This window comes from Podarcis cretensis, assembly GCF_951804945.1.
Source record: "Podarcis cretensis genome assembly, chromosome: 14".
In the NCBI taxonomy this organism is placed as follows: domain Eukaryota; kingdom Metazoa; phylum Chordata; class Lepidosauria; order Squamata; family Lacertidae; genus Podarcis; species Podarcis cretensis.
In genome coordinates this window covers 29,854,547-29,872,686 of record NC_137183.1, presented here as the reverse complement: position 1 = coordinate 29,872,686, position 18,140 = coordinate 29,854,547, and the positions used below count along the sequence as shown (strand labels likewise).

The window sequence follows — 18,140 nt, the reverse complement described above, 5'->3', positions numbered from 1 at the left end:
ATCCCTTGCTGCAATGGATATAAAGTACAGTGGTGCCTCTGGTTACGTACTTAATTCGTTCCAGAGGTCCGTTCTTAACCTGAAACTGTTCTTAACCTGAAGCACCACTTCAGCTAATGGGGCCTCCCGCTGCTGCCGCACCGCCATCACATGATTTCTGTTCTCATCCTGAAGCAAAGTTCTTAACCCGAGGTATTATTTCTGGGTTAGCGGAGTCTGTAACCTGAAGCGTATGTAACCCGAGGTACCACTGTACTGTTAAAGCAACTCTACAGTATTTGCAATGGGAAGGGGTTAAAGTGATAGAGCTGATGCCTAGAAAGAGGGGATTATGCTCAAAACCCAGTGAATGTTGCTGCTACCACCGACTTACCATTTCTGAAGGTGATATAGATCTTTCCAGAAATCACAGGTGGACAGGATGCTGCTGCCTAACACAGAATCCATCTAGCGCAGTATTGTCCACCCTGACTGGCAGTGCCTGCTGCCCTCTGCCTGGCAAGGCAGCTGCCCTTCTCCTATGCCCAGCCCAGCGGGCTTCTCAGGAGGGCTGAGGAGGAGGAAGGGAAGAGTCATTCCGTAGTCTGACAAGCAGGATTGCCATGGGCACCGCCAGCCCCTTCAACCAGCCTGACACTAGAGTCAGGGATGGGTCAGTGGTCAATGTGTTGAACTAGGAAACCACAGAGTTCAAAACCCCCATTCAGCCATGAAGCTCATTGGGTAACCTTGGGCCATGCACTGCCTTTCAGCCCAACCTTCCTCACAAGATTGCTTTGGAAGGCGGAAGAACCATGCATGCCACTTTAAGCTCCTTGAAGAAAAAAGGTGGGATTTAAACGCAATAAATAAATAAATAAATAGCTACCCACCCACGCCTGGTTCTGCCTGCACGCCTCGTCCCTTCTGCACATGCGGGGTGGGGGGAAGCCACAGGGCCCCAATTCTATGGGGAGAAACCCCCAAGCAGGAGCAGGAGGGTCTTGGGAGCGGGGCATCCAGAAGACACCAGGAGGCTCCTTCGCCTCCCCGCGATCCCGCTATTTCGGACTCCGACTCCCAGCAGCCCCCGCCCGCCCAGCGGCCGCCTCCTCTTCTCTTTCTCCCTGCCTGAAACGTGATCGCCCGGCCCGCCGACGGCGCCCTTCGCCAGCTTGGAGGGAAGAGCCTCTCTATTAATAACGAACTGTTGGCAGGCTCCGGTCTCGGTCTTGGGACTCGCCGCGGGCTTGTGTGGAAGGAGCCTGGTGGCCTCCGCGGGTGCGGGGACTGCGCGCTCTTGCTGCGCCTCCGCCATGGCCAGCCCTGCGCTGAGAGGCCGGTGGCGGCGTCGGCTGCACGCCGGGGCTGCTCCGAGGCGCCTGCTCTGAACAAGACCTGCCCCGAAGTAAGCCTTCTCCCCACCCCAAGGCCAGCCCCGAGGCGGGGACGGGGCTGCGTGCGGCCCGGGGGACTCCAGCGAGGGAGGCGCAGGGCCGGGAGGGGCCGAGCAGTGCCCGGCGACGATGCGCCTCCAGCTGGCCGGAGCCCCGGCCCTTCCCTCTCTCTCGGAGCGCCCGAGCAACCTGCAGCGCTGCCCGCTCGGGCACAGGCCAGGAAAAGCGGGTCGCGCAGCTCCCGAGCCGCTGTGAGCGCCCCACCGCCCGGGCCCGGCTCCTCCTCCTTTTCCAGGCCCGGCCGCTGCGGCTGGTGTTTGCTCAGCCTGCGGGAGCCGCGCCGGCTGCAGGCAGCGCTCGGGCGCCGAGGGAGAGGCCGCGGCTTCCCCTCCAGCGCCAGACCAGGTGAGTGGGCGCCGGTGCCTTCCCAGCTGGACAGCGCAGGCCTGGCGTTTTCGGCTTCTGGCGCCCCTGGGCTCGGCTGGTGGGGCAGGGAGCTGAAAGGCCCGCCGGCCCCTCCAAGTCTTGCTGTCGAGGAGCAGGGGCTGGGCAGTCCCAGGCAGGCTTCTTTGCCTGGGCAAGGCCTCCCTGGTACAGGGGAGATGGGGGTCCTTGGCCTTGTGGGGTGGGAGGGGCCTGCGCTGTTGCAAAAGGGAGTCCAAAGGGGGAGTGCCTGGAGAAGGGGCCCAGCCTGGACTGATGCCTACACCTGTGTCCTGTCCTGACTTGGTTGCAGATGTTCCCTCTGGCACCCCCGGGATGAAGCTGAAGAAGCAGGTGACGGTGTGTGGGGCAGCCATCTTCTGTGTGGCTGTCTTCTCCCTCTATCTGATGCTGGACAGGGTCCAGCATGATCCTGCTCGGCACCAGAATGGGGGCAATTTCCCCAGGGTAAGTGCGTTGCGGGCAAGACCTTCCTCCACCTGCTGCTTTGCCCTCTTTGTGCCCTTTGCAGAGACACAGGAGCCACTGCCAAGGGCTTCCAAGAGTGACTTGGTGGGTTGGGGTCCCTGACTGTCTCCGCAGCAGTGGCTCAATCTCTGGTCCGAAGCGGCAGGGTCAGAGAAGAGGGGCAGCCCCCCTGCCACACTCTAAAGAGTTCCTCCCAGCCCTAGTCCATTGGCTGCACTTGCACAACTGCTGGCAAGAGTGGGAAGGTGGCTGTGCCATGCTGGACGTCCCTTTTCGCTCAGCCGGACAGTGTTTGGCAAAGGGAGGCAAGGAAGAAGGTGGGCAGGCTTGAGTGTTGGCAGGCTGCTCACAACTTCCTCCTACTTGTGCCACCTCTTCTGCTCCTCGTCCTCTCCCCCGCCCCCCACAGAGCCAGATTTCAGTGCTGCAGAACCGGATTGAACAGCTGGAGCAGCTCCTGGAGGAGAACCACGAAATCATCAGCCACATCAAGGACTCCGTGCTGGAGCTGACGGCCAACGCGGAGGGCCAGCCGGTGGTGCTGCCTTTCCACATGCCCAATGGCTCCTGGGTCCTGCCTCCCGAGAGCCGGCCCAGCTTCTACTCCATCTCCTCTCAGGATTGTCAGTTTGCACTGAAGAGCAACAACCAGAAGGAAGACCTGCAGGTCAGCTGGGTGGGGTGGGGATTGGGGGTTGGGGGACAGGACTGTGTAAATGGTGCTGCCTGAAAGAGTTGGAGAGGGAAAGAGGAGTGAAGAGCATGAGAAGCACCTAGTTGCTGCTGGATCAGCCCAAAGGGGGCCCCATCCAGCCAAGCACCCTGTTCTTGCAGTGTCCCCCAGTTGCCTCAATAGGGAAACCCTGGGGCTGAAGCTGAGCGCAAGAGCACTCTCTCCCCTCCTGCCATTTCCAGCAACTGGTGTTATTTGGTGGAGGGAGAGGGAGAACATAGCACTTGTGATTGGAAGCAGGACCCCAGTGCCTTTGGTGTTCACATGACAGCACAGTGGTTCCCAAAATTATGCTACCCTAAACTCATTCCCAGTGACACTTCTCCTCTATTAAAAGGAGTTTTCAGAACAGCAGTTTTCACAACACATTAAGGAGGAAAATCAATGCTTTTTCTGGGGGGACGCAGGGATATGCATACCCCTAAACATTTTGTGAATCTAAGTTTGGCCTCATTGAGGGGCAGTATTTCAATATGAGCAGGAAAATAAGAGTACCCCTAAATATTTTTTTTAGAAAACAAGCGCTGAAGATAATAATTCAATTCAAGACAGTAACAATTAATTGCACGTTTATTCAAAATCCAATTAAAACTATTAATTCAACAAAATGGATGAACTTGATCCATTGAGCTTTTCAAAGTATGATAGTCATTTACACCACCAGTGATCCATCTTGTCCTGCATCTGTTTCCCACGGGGGCTACCCAGATGCCCCGGTGGGAAGCCCACAAGCAGGGCCCAGGGCCTCCTAAGGCAAGGGGAGTAGCTGGTGCCCTGAGCTGCGAGGCTGTTAAGGGCAGACGGGCTTGGGGTGGGTGGAAAGGAGACTCTTCCACTGCTATGCCTTGGTTTGACTCTCTTGTCCTTTCCCAGATGTTGGCTGTGTCTGCGTTGCTCCCCTATGACAACCAGGATGGTGGGGTGTGGAAGCAAGGCTTTGATATCACTTATGAGCCACACGAATGGGATGCTGAACCACTGCAAGTATTTGTGGTGCCACATTCCCACAACGACCCAGGTAAGCAAGCTGGGGGGCGCCAGGCAGCATTCCCCCATTGCTTGGTGAGAGGCTCATTTGTAGCCAGAAGCATCTGCAGGGAAGGCAGGGGGTTCAGTCGCAACCTCCTCACCCCAGTGAGCCACAATCCCCAGAGTCTCTAGCACTTGTAGAACCCAAGATAGGAAGCAAAATGTGTGTGCAGGCAGAGGTGCGTTGACCTCCTTCCAATCTGGCGGCCATTGGCTGTGCCGTCAAGGGGTTGATGGGAGTTGTAGTCCAGAGTGCCTGGAGGGCAATTTGTTGAGGAAGGCTGCTGTAAACAGGCCCGCAGTGATGTTCCCTTTTCTGCTTCCCCAAGGCTGGATCAAGACATTTGACAAGTATTACTTTGACCAGACGCAGCACATCCTCAACAGCATGGTGGTGAAGCTGCAGGAGGATCCTCGACGACGCTTCATCTGGTCCGAAATCTCCTTCTTCTCTAAATGGTGGGACAACATCAGCACCCAGAAACGGGCTGCTGTCCGCAGGTAACAAGAGGGAGGAAGGGGTTAACTCTCATCATTTCCCCTGCTCTTAGGATGGTTGGTAGGAAGATGTTTAGGACAATATTTCTTTCATTTTTTTAAAAAAGCATTTATCCCACCTTTCCTCGAAAGAGCTCAAGGTGTAGCGTACACAGTTCTTATATTCTTATCTTGTATTTTTATGTTGTGAACCATCCTAACATCCATGGACGAAGGGTGCTATAGAAATTTAATAAATAATAATAATAACAACATAAATGTTTATGGAAAGAACATACTTCATGTAAATGAGAAATCCTGCTGAAGTAAGTTTTTTTTAAAAAAAGAAGATAATTTTAATTAAAGATTTTCCCCATTTACAAAAGTACGTGCATTGTCTCTTTTTTCACATTGTAAAGTCCTTTCTACAGATGTTACAATTGATATGAGATAGTTAGTGTTGTATCCTGGAGTAGGCTTGATATTCATGTGGCAGACTTGATTGATTGCCTCCTCTGTGGTCCACTCTTGGGCTGCTGCTGCTGCTGCTGCTGCTGCTGTTGCTGTTGGTGGTGGATGCCTCTAACCTTGACCTCTCCTTCACAGGCTTGTAGGCAATGGGCAGCTAGAAATGGCAACTGGTGGGTGGGTGATGCCAGATGAAGCCAATTCCCACTACTTTGCCATGATCGACCAGCTCATTGAGGGTCACCAGTGGCTGGAGAAGAACATTGGTGAGTGCTGTGCGCAGACTGGGCCAAGTTTGGGGGGCGGGTGGATCAGGGGTGGCAGGGTGGCACCAGCCACTTTTGTGCTGACAGCCAGTGCTTGAATCGGGCAGAAGCGCTGAGGGTGCCGGGAGGTATAGAATGGAGAAAAGCACCATGGAGGTCTGCAGACTGGATGGGGATAGTGAACCCCTCTGCTGTGTGTAGTTCTGCAGAGCTTCTGTTGCTTTGCCAGACCCAAAGGATACAAGATACGGTGGTACCTTGGGTTAAGAACTTAATTCGTTCTGGAGGTCCATTCTTAACCTGAAACTGTTCTTAACCTGAGGTGCCACTTTAGCTAATGGGGCCTCCTGGTGCCGCTGTGCCACCACCGCACGATTTCTGTTCTCATCCTGAAGAAAAGTTATTAATCCGAGGTTCAATTTCTGGGTTAGAGGAGTCTGTAACCTGAAGCGTATATAGCCCGAGGTACCACTGTACAAGGCATGCCACATTATAACTTGGGTCAGCATAGGAGCATTCAAGCCTCCTGTTTCACATGGCTCTTCAGAATCTCGAGTATGTTTGAAGTGGGGCAGGTTACAGCGACTGAAACACAGTCCCTTGCTTTTTCTGCTGCTGACGCCTACCTTTTCTCCTTGCTCTTCAGGGGTGACACCGCGCTCTGGCTGGGCAGTGGACCCCTTTGGCCACAGCTCCACCATGCCTTACCTGCTGCGTCGTGCCAATCTGACCAGCATGCTCATCCAGCGGGTCCACTACGCCATCAAGAAGCATTTTGCAGCAACCCAGAATCTGGAGTTCATGTGGCGGCAGAGTTGGGGTGAGGGGTGTGTGAATGGAGGCCCCTGGATTGTTTATGCCCCAACCTCCCTTTTTGGCTCTGCAGAGCCTGCGAACTCCCCTCATAGCCCCAACCTCCCTTTTTGGCTCTGCAGAGCCTGCGAACTCCTCATAGCCTGGCAACTGGCTGCCAGTGTCCTCCACCCCCTCATTAGGGGCCAATGCGTCCTTTGTCCCTCATTCCCACCGTTGGGGCTTCCTCCCACTGCAGTCAGCACCGGCTTCCGGGAGTCGCTTGCTCCACACACACCTTCTGTGGGGTTCTGGACTCCTCCCCTGCCTGGTGTGTGCTGTTGCATGTTGCTGGTGTGTCTGCTGGTGGCAGGCGAATGTTCTTCCTGACAGTTCCTCAGTCTCTGTTTGCCCAGGGCCTTTCCTGAGCAGCACAGAGTGACCCTGGCATTGACCCCCCTCAGATCCTGACTCCAGCACCGACATCCTGTGCCACATGATGCCCTTCTACAGCTACGACGTGCCCCACACCTGCGGCCCCGACCCCAAGATCTGCTGCCAGTTCGACTTCAAACGTTTGCCGGGGGGGCGCATCAACTGCCCCTGGAAAGTGCCCCCCAAGGCCATCACCAGTGCCAATGTGGCTGAGCGGTGAGTGGCTTCTGGTGGTCATCCTTGGCTCTTTGGGGTGGTGGTCCTGCTTGCTTCTTCCATCAACCACCTGCCCTCTGCTCTCCTAGCTGGGTTCTGTGCCTCCAGGGATGATGCAACCCCCACAGAGCCCAGAGTGCTTGGGGACCATTTGACCAACTGCCTCCTCCTCCTGATTCCAGCATCTCCTAAGAAGAGACTGGCTGCTGGGACAGGTCCATCTAGTCCTGCATCTTGTTCCCACAGTGGCCAACCAGGTGCTCTATGGAAGCCTCCAAGCAGGGCCAGAGCGCAACAGAATTCTCCCCACTTGTGCTTTCTAGCAGCTGGTATTCAGAGGCAGAACATAGCCATTGTGACCAGCACCCATTGATAGACCCTTCTCCCCTGTTGAGTTTCTCCAACCCTCTTTTAGAGCCATCCAAGTTGGTGGCCACCACTGCCCCATGTAGCAGCAAGTGCCATAGTTTAGATGCCTCCTCCTGTCTCTCTGGCTCTGGCCATGAAGATCAGACCATGTCAGCCAGGCCTCCAGGCATGTCCTGGTCCTGGTTGTTGACCACCCGTCCTCTCTGCAGGGCACAGCTCCTGCTTGACCAGTACCGCAAGAAGTCCAAGCTGTACCGCAGCAAAGTGCTCCTGGTGCCGCTGGGGGATGACTTCCGCTACGACAAGCCCCAGGAGTGGGATGCCCAGTTCCTCAACTATCAGCGCCTCTTTGACTTCCTCAATGCCCATCCGGATCTCCATGTGCAGGTACAGCCACCTTGGCTCGAGTGGGGCGCTTCCTGGGAAAGGGTGGGGTGGTTTGCCCCCTTGGGAGAAAGAGGTGGCTGCTGCAGAGCGCCTTACTCCAGATCCTTGGGGCGGAGTCTTCTTCTGGGGCTCTGGGGGGCAGTTTCTTCTCCTGTCATGCATGGGGCCTCCCCACCATCCCAAGGTACTGGGTGTTCCCCCCCCCAAGGTTTCTGATGCAGTTTCAGCTTATTCCTTCCCCACAGGCACAGTTTGGGACCCTCTCGGATTACTTTGACGCCTTGTACAAGCAAGTGGGCATCGTCCCTGGAATGCGCCCACCCGGCTTCCCTGTGGTCAGCGGGGACTTCTTCTCCTATGCGGACCGAGAGGACCACTACTGGACGGGCTACTACACCTCCCGGCCCTTCTACAAGAGTATGGGCAGGGTGCTGGAGGCTCATCTCCGGTGAGGGGTCTGTGGGGTGGGGGTCAGAGGGGAGGGAGGAGCCTCCCTGCCTGGCATCTTCTCTGGGAGAACAAGGTTCACTCACAAGCCTCTTCCTCCCCCCCCCCACATCTTTCCCCCCAGTGGTGCCGAGATCTTGTACAGCCTGGCTCTCAGCCATGCCCGCCACGCCGGCATGGACAGCAAGTACCCGCTCTCAGACTACGCCATGCTGACGGACGCACGGCGCAACCTGGGCCTCTTCCAGCACCACGATGCCATCACTGGCACTGCCAAGGAGGCAGTGGTAGTGGACTATGGGGTCAGGTGTGTGTAAGGCCTAGCCTGCGTTGGTAGGCCTGGCATGGGTTCCCTGCAACCAGGGTGTGGCAGTGGGGCTCTGTGCCCCATGGCCTTGTGGTCATCTTTCTCTCCCCTCTCCCATCCTCTTCTAGGCTGCTCCACTCGCTAATGAACCTTAAGCGGGTCATCATCAACGCTGCCCATTACCTGGTCTTGGCAGATAAGGAGGCCTACCATTACGACCTGGCGGTGCCCTTCCTTGGCGCAGTGAGTCACAGCCTGCCCCCTGCTCCTCTGTGCCCAGAGGGAGCGATCTAGAAGATATGGGGTGGGGAGGCCTGGCTCTGCAGCCCCCAGGGAGAGGGAACCATGGCAAGGGGGCTGCAGCTCATGAGGTCCTACCCTGTGCTTCTAGACCCCATGGTCACTCAGCCTGACCCATTCTCTCTTCCAGGATGAGGCCCGCCTCAATCAGGACTCCCTGCCAGAGAAAACCATCATCAAGCTGGATGCAACACCCAGGTGGGTGAGTGGGGCGGGGGGGGGGGGCTGACCTTGAGAAAAGAGGGTGGGGAGCAGGCAGGAGACACAGCAGGGAAGCGGGTCTCCTGGGCCCTGGGCTGGGACATCATGGGGTTACGAACTTGAGCCTGGGAGGGATGGACCAAACTGGCCAGTCTTGCAACCTCCCTGTTCTCTGTTGCAGGTTTGTGGTAGTGTTTAACCCCCTGGAGCAGGAGCGGCTGAGCATTGTGTCCCTGCTGGTGAACACGCCTCGTATCCGGGTCCTCAATGAGGAGGGGCAGCCCCTAGCAGTGCAGCTCAGCGCCCAGTGGACCTCTGCCACAGACATGGCACCCGATGTCTACCAGGTAGAGCCTGGAGGGAAGGAAGGCGGAAGTGGGGACAACAGTGTTCAGCCACCTGGGGCTTGGGAGGGCCATAGCTTGATAATCTTCTAGACACCACCAGGCTCTTCGTTGTCGGAGGTGGAAATTGGCTAGAGAAGGTGCCCAGGTGCCCTTCCATGCTGACGGGCTCCCATCTTCCCATTGGGCTGCTCCTGTGAGTTTACCATTGGGGCGCACTAAGCCTTACCGGCATGCCTCTTCCCCAAGGATTTGTACAGGGAATTCTGCTGCTCACCTGGTGGCTGGAGGTTGCTGCTGGGCCCCTTGTAGTACATCAAATGTGTGTGCTTGGGGGGAGCAATGGGAACTGCTGCTGCCCTTGCCTGTGCTCCAATTGACAGGTGTCCATCATCATGCGCCTGCCGGCCCTGGGCCTCAGCATCCTGCAGCTGAGCAAGTCCTTTGACAGCCACAACACGCTGAAGTCCTCGGTGCGCCTCTTCCTGCACGGGCGCGACCTCCCTGTGCACAAGCATGAGGCCTTCCCGGTGCGGGTCATCCCTACGGCCACGGAGGACTTCTGCCTGGAGAACCAGCACATGCGAACCTGCTTCTCTGGGGGCAGTGGTTCCCTCAAGGTGAGGGCGGGCTCACCAGGTGGGCAGGTGCGGCTTAGCTTGACGGCCATGGGGAGGGCCCCTTGTGGGCCCCTGTGCTCACCAGGACTCCACTTGTTCCCTGGCAGAGTGTGCACCGGGCAGGCGACGCCCAGGAGCAGAAGCTGAGCAGACAGTTCCTCATCTATGGGACCCGGAGCACCAAAGACAAAAGCGGTGCCTACCTCTTCCTGCCTGACGGAGAAGCCAAGGTCTGGGCAGGGCTAGCCCCCATGGGGGCTGGGGTTGGTAGGACATCTCCCGGGTAGGTGGGCTGGTTGGGGGGAAATGATTCCCAGCTTAGACCAGGTGTTGGTGTCTCACTTTCTGTGGCTGGCATAATTATTGTCCTGGTTGGCACAGGAGACAGCCCACTTCCTCTCTTTTGGACTATAAACGCAGTTCAAGACAAAATGGCCAGGCCGCACATTTTGAACCACAGTTCCCATCAGCCCCAGCCAGCACTTCCATATGGTACCCTGTGGCTAATGAGAGATGTAGTTCAGAACATCTGGAGGGCACCAGGTTAGGGCAGGCTGGACTCATGCCTTTAAGGGAGGTGGAGTCCTCCATGCCAGAGATTCCACCCCTGAAAATCTCCCAAGTGGACCAACGTTCCTCTCTGTCTGCTTCATTTTTGGGCTTCCAGGCAACCTATGTCATGTTTGGTAAAGGGGCAACTTTGGTAAGAAAAGGGAGGTAAGAGAAGGCAGGTTAGAAATGATGGGAAATGAAATTCCCCCTGGTAAGAACGCCTGCCTGTTCTGGTTAGTTAGTTAGTTAGTTAGTTAGTTAGTTATTTAGAATGTTAGGTAAAGGTAAAGGGACCCCTGACCGTTAAGTCCAGGCGAACGACTCTGGGGTTGTGGTGCTCATCTCGCTTTATTAGCTGAGGGAGCCGGCGTTTGTCCGCAAACAGTTTTTCCGGGTCATGTGGCCAGCATGACTAAACCGCTTCTGGCGAACCAGAGCAGCGCATGGAAACACCGTTTACCTTCCCACTGGAGCAGTACCTATTTATCTACTTGCACTTGACGTGCTTTTGAACTGCTAGGTTGGCAGGAGCAGGGACTGAGCAATGGGAGCTCACCCCGTCGCAGGGATTCGAACCGCCAACCTTCTGATCGGCAAGCCCTATGCTCTGTGGTTTTTAGACCACAGCGCCACCATGCCACAATTTCATTAAAAAAATCAAAATCAAGGTGGTTTTCAACAAAAATAAATAATACCATACAGTGAAAGCAGAGCAAAAGCTAAAAACTGACAATCAGATAATCATTGTGGGAGGAATTGCTCTGAAATGCTTACATAGGCCTGGCAGAATTAAAAAAATAATAATCAGCAGGTGTTTAAACAGTTTGCTTGGGAGGCATCTGCTGAATCTCTAGTGGCAGAGAGTTCCTTGATGTTCCTCTCCCTTGCAGCCCTATGTCCCCAAGGACCCCCCTGTGGTGCGGGTGACGGAGGGACCCTTTTTCTCAGAGGTGGCCGTTTACTACCAGCACATCCAGGAGGTGGTCCGGCTGTACAACGTGGCAGGTATGGGGCTTTGGGGACTGGGAGAGAGCAGCAGTGGAGAGCTTGTCCCATCCCTGCCTTAGGGGCGATGCATCCTGTTTTGCCGCCTGAAGTGACAAGGGAAGGTGCCACCCCATCCCACTGTGCTGCCCCCGCCAAAGCCTCCCTTACCAGGGTGGCAGCCATAAAGTAGCAACAACAATGGCAGTAGCCACTGCCAGCGCCACTTCTCCACCAGCGACAGTGGTGGTGGGGCAGCTGCGGATCCCATGGGGGCACCTCCTCTTGGACTTCGGTCACCCAAGGAGGCTGCCTCCACCTGCCTCATGGGCAGGCAGGCAAACCCTGCTTCCCATCATTGCTTGATTTGAGCTCCTCCCTGCAGGCGTCGACGGCCTGTCCCTAGAGATCTCCTGCCTGGTGGACATCCGAGACCACATCAACAAGGAGCTGGCCCTGCGATTTAGCACAGATATTGAGAGCAAAGGCACTTTCTTCACTGACCTGAACGGCTTTCAGGTAATGGGCAGGGAGGGAGGCTGAAAACACACACACACCCTGCCGCCCTTGCGAAGAGGCTGGAGAGGGACTGCCTGCCCCCTTGGCTTCTCAGCACTCTCCTCTCCTGGCAGATCCAGCCCCGCCAGTACCTGAAGAAGCTGCCTCTCCAGGCCAACTTCTACCCCATGCCGGTCATGGCCTACATCCAAGATGCACGGAGCCGCCTGACGCTGCACACAGCCCAAGCCTTGGGCGTCTCCAGCCTCAGCAGTGGTTAGTGGATTGGGATAGTGGGCAAAGCTGTCTCCTGGGGTGGCTGTAGATGGGAAGCACCAGGCCTGGGACTTCTCCTTCTCCCAAGACACTAGGATGCAGACATCCCGTGAAGCTGAAAGCTGGATGATGCAGAACAGAGGAAAGAAAGTCCTTCTCCCTGCAAGCCAGATTCGAACTGTGAAACTCGCTCCCACAGGAGGCAGGGATGGCCACCAACCTAGATGGCTTTAAAAGAGAATTGGAGAAATTCATGGAAGAGAGGGCTATTGATGGCTACTAGTAGCCAGGTTGGCTGTGCTCTGCCTCCACAATTGGAGACAGTAACGCTTCCGAATCACAGTTGCTGGAGACTATAGGAGGGGAGAAAGTTCTCTTGTGCTCGGATCATGCTTGCAGACTTCCCACAGGCATCTGACTGGCCACTGTGAGAACAGCATGCTGGACTAGATGGGCCGCGGGCCTGATTCAGCAGACTCTTATGTTCTTCTGATGTCTAGGAATAGTAGGGTCTCCTGGGACTGAGCCAGAAGCCTGAGTGGGGAGGAGGAGCAGTTTGTGGGATGGGAGGTCAGCCTCAGGGGGTCTGTGTTGGGGCTTCAGCAGCTGCTGCTTTGCTGGCAGGATCCCCGTGTGTCAGAAGTGGGACACCTGTCTAGGTTGGAGCTCCTCTTACTTCCCCCCTTTTCCTTCCTCTCCCTTCCCTGGTTCAACTTCCAGGCCAGCTGGAGGTGATTCTGGACCGGCGCCTCATGCAGGATGACAACCGTGGCCTCGGGCAAGGCCTGAAGGACAACAAGCGGACCTGCAACCGCTTCCGCCTCCTCCTGGAGCGACACAGCGCGGCAAGCAAGGTACAAGGACTGGGTGTTCAGCACCCCTTGCATCTGGCCACTCTGCCCAGGCACCTGTCTCTCCCTTGCTAGTTGGCTTGGGTTTTTCAGAGTGCCAACAAACGTGTAGAGTTTGATCCAGGCTTCTCTGATACGTTCAGAAGGACACAAAATCTGAGGCTCCTTTGGGGCCCAGGCCAGCCCTACAGCTCAAGAGTGGCACTTGGCCGCTTCTGCTTGCTAATCTCCTGGGCACCAGCATCTCTTGCAAGCACCCCTCAGGAAGGATTTTCCTTTGTGTTTGGGAAGCCACAGCAGTTCCCACACGGATGATCCCATAGCTGGGAGTTCATCTTGCATGATAAAAGTCTTACGTTCTACCACCTGTGCCAGGCTGATGGAACCTTGAGCTAGCTCAAAATCCCTACATTTGCCCTGTTGTATGAATTATTCCTCCATCCCAGGATGTTCAGCATATTGCCCTTTCACTCACTCTTCCTTGGAACTCCTGCCTGCAACACACTGCAGAGCACCCATTCGTTCATTCCAGCAGCGCTTTAGTCAGATCAAACAGGCTAGACACAAAACGCTTCCAATCTTTGTCTGCTGTGTTTGGGAAGAGAAAGGAGAAGAGAGTCTCTTCATCCTGGGGACAGGATTCCTTTGTTGTGTTTCAGCTGAAAGGCTCCCGAGAATAAACAGATGCATGCAAGTACAAAATAATGCTGAATGATACAAATTCAAAACATTCCAACAGTGTTTGCAATAGTGATTTTGGCTCTCAGAGGGCAAACTGCAGGGTCTCCTTCAGAACAATTGCAGTAGAGACGTAAAGGTGGTTCCACCTGTCAGCCGCTGGTAAAAAGGCAGAAGACTGAGTGTGGAGAGAGTGGGGTGGTCAGTTTCTCCTAGGGAGAAGCATGAATGCCCCCAGAGATCAGCCCTGGAGTGTGTGAAATGGAGCAGCCGAAGAACGTTGCTGAGCAGTGAGAGGAAGAAACACCATGTGCAGTCAGCAGAAGGAAGTCCCTGGCAGGCTGGGTTCAAAACAAGGGAAGTGGGAAGCAGACTGTTGCCCTGAGTAGCATGTAAAAGAGAGGGGTTTTTTGGGGGGTGGAACCTACCCCCCACATGTGCCAGGAGCCCCTCCAGCCCAGGCGAGACGGCCTTTTCCTGGTCTTCTTGCTCTGCAAGGGCTGTGCACCTTTGGATCGTGTTGTAACATGGCTGTTCTCACTGCCCCTCTCCCTGCCCCCATTTCCACCCAGAGCTCCAGCTTCTTTTCCAAACTGGCCTCCATGCTTAGAGACTTGGTCTTTCCCATCCACAAGGCCAACAGCCAAGAGGTAAAGCCCGGCCCTGTCTGGTGTGCTAGCTGGTGGTGATGTAGCTGCTGGGCCCACCTCTGTGCCTGTGTCTGCGTGGTAGCCCGGCTCCTAGCTCAGTGGCCATTATAGCTTAGAAGGCAGGAGGGCGGGCTTCCTGTGGGTGACCTCCTGGCCCCCAGAGCATCTTTGGCCCCTGGGGGTGGGACACACACCTGCCTGTCATTGCTGGGCTTTCCTTCCTTCCCAGACGGAGGCTGTCCAGGCAACGAGTTTCCCATCTCTGCTCAGCCACTTGACCTCCATGCAGCTGAATGCTGAGGTGCTGGTGATGCCTGTTGCCCAGGAGAAGCCACCGCCCCCCACCCTGAGGCCCTTCCTGCCCCTCTCGGGCCCCCTGCCTTGTGACTTCCATCTTCTCAACCTGCGCACCCTGCAAGGAGAGGTGAGTTGCCCCCTGGGTGGGAGGGCGCTGATGGGGATCAATGACAGCTTTCTAGAAGCGTAGTAATAATAATAATAATAATAATAATAATAATAATAATAATAATAATAATATATCCGACCCATCTGGCTGGGTTGCCCCAGCCACTCTGGGCAGCTTCCATAACATAATAAAACATCAAACATTAAAAACTTCTCGATGCAGGGCTGCCTCCTTAAAGTTTTCAATGTCTTCTAAAAGTTGTATAGTTATTTATCTTCTTGACATCTGATAGGAGGGCGTTCCACAGGGCAGGTGCCACTATAAAAAAGGCCCAGGTATACTGAGCTGAGGCCATTTAGGGCATTAAAGGTCAGCACCAACACTTTGAATCGTGCTCAGAAATGTACCAGGAGCCAGTTTAGCATTGGAAGGGACAAAAGAAGAGTCATTTGCCCAATGTGGGAATCACAGCTCACCCTGACCCAGCCTCTGCCTGTTTCTCCCCTGCACTGGGCCCTGCTTTCTCTCCCCGCCCCCTTCTATGACCAACACCCATGCCTTTCTCTCCAGGACGATTCACTGCCCTCCACTGAGACGGCTCTGATCCTGCACCGAAAGGGCTTTGACTGTGGCCTGGAGGCCAGGAACTTGGGATTCAACTGCACCACCACCCATGGCACAGTAAGTGGGGAGATGCCATGGGGCCTCTGAGGGAGAGAGGGGCAGGAATGGGCAACCCATGGGGGAGGGAGCAAGAACTATGTGCTCTAGGGAGGGTGGAAGGATGGGTTCCTTGGGCTACTGCAAGTGGCAGCCAACGATGCTGGGTTTTGCTGTCTTGGAGCTTTGCTTTCTTGACTGAATGGTAGGCTGCTTCCCTCTGGCTTGCATGGACTGGAGTCTGCTTTTGCGCTGACCCCCCTCTCTTAACCTCTTGTGTCCCCAACAGCTATCCCTGGGCGGCCTCTTCCAGGGCCTTGAACTGGCCTCCCTGCAGCCCTCCTCCTTGACACTTATGTACCCGCTGGCCACGACCTCCCCCAACAGCACCTCTGTCCACCTGGACCCCATGGAGATTGCCACTTTCCGCCTCCGTCTCGGATAAGACGCCTCGCTGGCCCAGACTGGATTTCATTGGCCAGTTAGGCATTGGACTGGACGTTAGCACTTCCCCCACTGGTGTCCAGGCCAAACAAGATGTGGCCCAGCACCAGGAGGCTGCCAGGATCCAGAGACTCATTATTTATTTGTCTGCTCCTAAAAGACAGTATGGCACCAAAGGCCCGGCCAGACCAGGCTGGCCTGGCCTGGTGACGCCTCCTGTGCAAAGGCTTCACGACACCCCTTGCAGTTGGGTGCTGGATGCTGGAGGTGACTGGCTGTGCTGTCAGGATGGGATGCTGTGGCAACAGGTGCAGCAGCAAAGATCTTGGCTCAGTCCCGCCCTCTCAGCTTTCAGGAAAGGAGATCTCTACGTTCGCACCCTGGAGGTTCCGTTTCACAGCTCCTTCAAGAGGGAGGCAGACTTGATGTAGCAAACACTGGAAGGACGTTACAACTTGTGAGCTTCCTGTAGTTCAGAACAAGTTTTTAGGAAACAAAAACAAAATAAAATGTTTTTTAAAGTGTTTGGATCTCAAGTTGTGCTTTGGGCCTGGCTTCTCAGGGTCCAGATCTCAGGAAGGGAACGTGGGGGCAGGGGTAGTTCTGTGTGGGTGTGCACAATCCTCTAGATCTGCAAAGCCAGAGCCGAAAGGTCATGGAGGACATGTGACCAGAGGGAGCCACTTGACCCCTCTCAAATCCTTAAGACTCACCCCCTCTCCATGGGCATAGCCAAGGGGGGCAGCTGCCCCCCAATCAATACAATTCAATAAATACACATAGCAAACAAAGGTTCTGCCCCCCCCAACAATTCTGGCTATGCCCATGCCCCTCTCCCTGCTTAATTTCCAAAATGAAAAGTGCATGAGGGCCATTGCCTTATCAGGAAGACCTCCTCCTTGAGTGTCAATCTCCCTGCTGTGAATGGATCCAGAGCAACTTTGGCTGGCAATTTCCCTTCCCACTTCCCAATTCAAGTTTGCAGTGGAAGGATTCAAAATGCAAAGGCATGCTGGACACTTGATGCTTTTTCCAGGGCAAAATGCTAGTGTTCAGCCCAAAACAACCATTTCAAACTGGATGGGGAAGGGGAACCCTCTCTGCTTCTTTTTGCTCCCCTTCTTTCTGTTCCAAGAACATGGTGGCCAGGTCGGGGTAGGTATTGGGGTGTGGTGGGGTGGGAGAACAAGCAAGACAGGAACAGAGCGTGTCTACTGCTGTCTGTACAGCCAGGTGGTTTGAAATCTCTCTCGGGTGGTTTTTAACAATTTGTCAAGCAGGTGCCGGCATTCCCCCTTTACAGGTGGAAAAACTTACCATACTGCGATTTGCCCAAGCCATTCATTCTGCCCAGTGTGGGGGTTCAGCACTGCCACTCCCTTGCCGCCTCTAGACATTATGGCTCAATATGAGGGAATCACACATGACACCCTGTAACCCCAAGCAGTGCATGGGATGTTACTTATTATTAATCAAATTTATATATTGTTCCATACCTGGAGGTCCCAGGGCGGTTCACTTGAGTAACAGGCTAATTACTCCAACAAAGGTTAGGTTTACTTGGGGTTAGGGGAGAGAGGTGTGGGAAGGATATCTCCCTGGCTGCTTTCCTTCCCCCCCCAGGTACAGCTGTTAAGGAGGGCCTTGCTCTGGCTGAGGGTACAGAGGGCACCTGCCAAGACCACAGCTCTTGCTGGAGATCTCAGGCACCAGTTCCCTCCCCTCTTGGCAGCGCCTGCCTCTAGGGCACCTCTGGTTGTCATGGGGACCAGCATCACCAAAGCTCAGGCAACTCCCCAGGAAGGGACAGAGGCAGCGCCCGAGAGCTGCTCTCTCTGTCCGGTGGGCATGCTGGTCACTGCAGAGCCACGTTCCACCTGCAGCACTTGATCCGACACCAGGAAAAGTCTTCCTGGGCGTGCTTTGAACAAGCTGGATGGTCTCTAGTGGCTCCTGGATGGTTGCTTCTTGCTGCACAACGGGACAGTGGATAGAACAGCTGCACTGACACCAGGATAGGAACCAGAAAAGGCGGCTTCCCTTTGTGAGGGGAAGCGATCCGTGTCTCATGAGGCAGGCACCAAGGCAGCCAGAACCAGATTGTACCTGGGTTTGTAGAGACCCTGGCCAGGAGGAGAGCAAACTGATGTGGACATCACCTGCGGAGAGGCTTGGGCTGTGATAGGTAGGCTGGTTCCATGTGCTGTGGCTGCTTTCTGATGCTTAAGAGGGGAATGGCAACTCTGAACTCAGGCATTGTGGGGTGGGTGGCAGCCCCTGGAGGATGGGTGAATGAGCAGGAGGTCACACGTGTTGTTTCCCAGGCCCTGTCCTTACCTGTGGTGCAGAGTCTCAAGTGGGGATCAGGAGGGGTGGCAGGGCAAAGGTAGGGCTTCCTAAGTCGACTGGAGCACCTGTCAAGCAGCCAGTCTCTCATTGCAAGGAGCAGTGCCTGGCAAGCT

The 18,140-nt window shown here is 55.3% G+C and overlaps 1 protein-coding gene across 3 annotated transcripts; it reads left to right on the top strand.

Moving 5' to 3' along the window:
* The first annotated feature begins 890 nt into the window (after window positions 1–890).
* On the top strand, window positions 891–16,202 carry MAN2A2 (mannosidase alpha class 2A member 2). 3 transcript variants are annotated; one of them, XM_079952959.1, is made up of 24 exons: window positions 891–1,387; window positions 2,113–2,267; window positions 2,698–2,955; window positions 3,895–4,039; window positions 4,380–4,551; window positions 5,134–5,261; window positions 5,908–6,081; window positions 6,518–6,704; window positions 7,283–7,460; window positions 7,706–7,908; window positions 8,032–8,214; window positions 8,343–8,457; window positions 8,645–8,712; window positions 8,897–9,062; window positions 9,443–9,679; window positions 9,787–9,909; window positions 11,122–11,236; window positions 11,601–11,734; window positions 11,848–11,989; window positions 12,710–12,843; window positions 14,091–14,168; window positions 14,398–14,592; window positions 15,145–15,255; window positions 15,524–16,202. In XM_079952959.1, exons 2-24 carry the CDS (start codon window positions 2,136–2,138, stop codon window positions 15,677–15,679), a joined length of 3,534 nt encoding a protein of 1,177 aa, XP_079809085.1. In that variant the 5' UTR covers window positions 891–1,387; window positions 2,113–2,135; the 3' UTR covers window positions 15,680–16,202. The 3 variants fall into 3 exon arrangements, with proteins under 3 accessions (XP_079809085.1, XP_079809083.1, XP_079809084.1); XM_079952957.1 differs by lacking the exon at window positions 14,091–14,168 and having other exon boundaries at window positions 897–1,387; XM_079952958.1 differs by lacking the exons at window positions 891–1,387; window positions 14,091–14,168 and adding an exon at window positions 1,644–1,781.
* The last annotated feature ends 1,938 nt before the right edge of the window (window positions 16,203–18,140 follow it).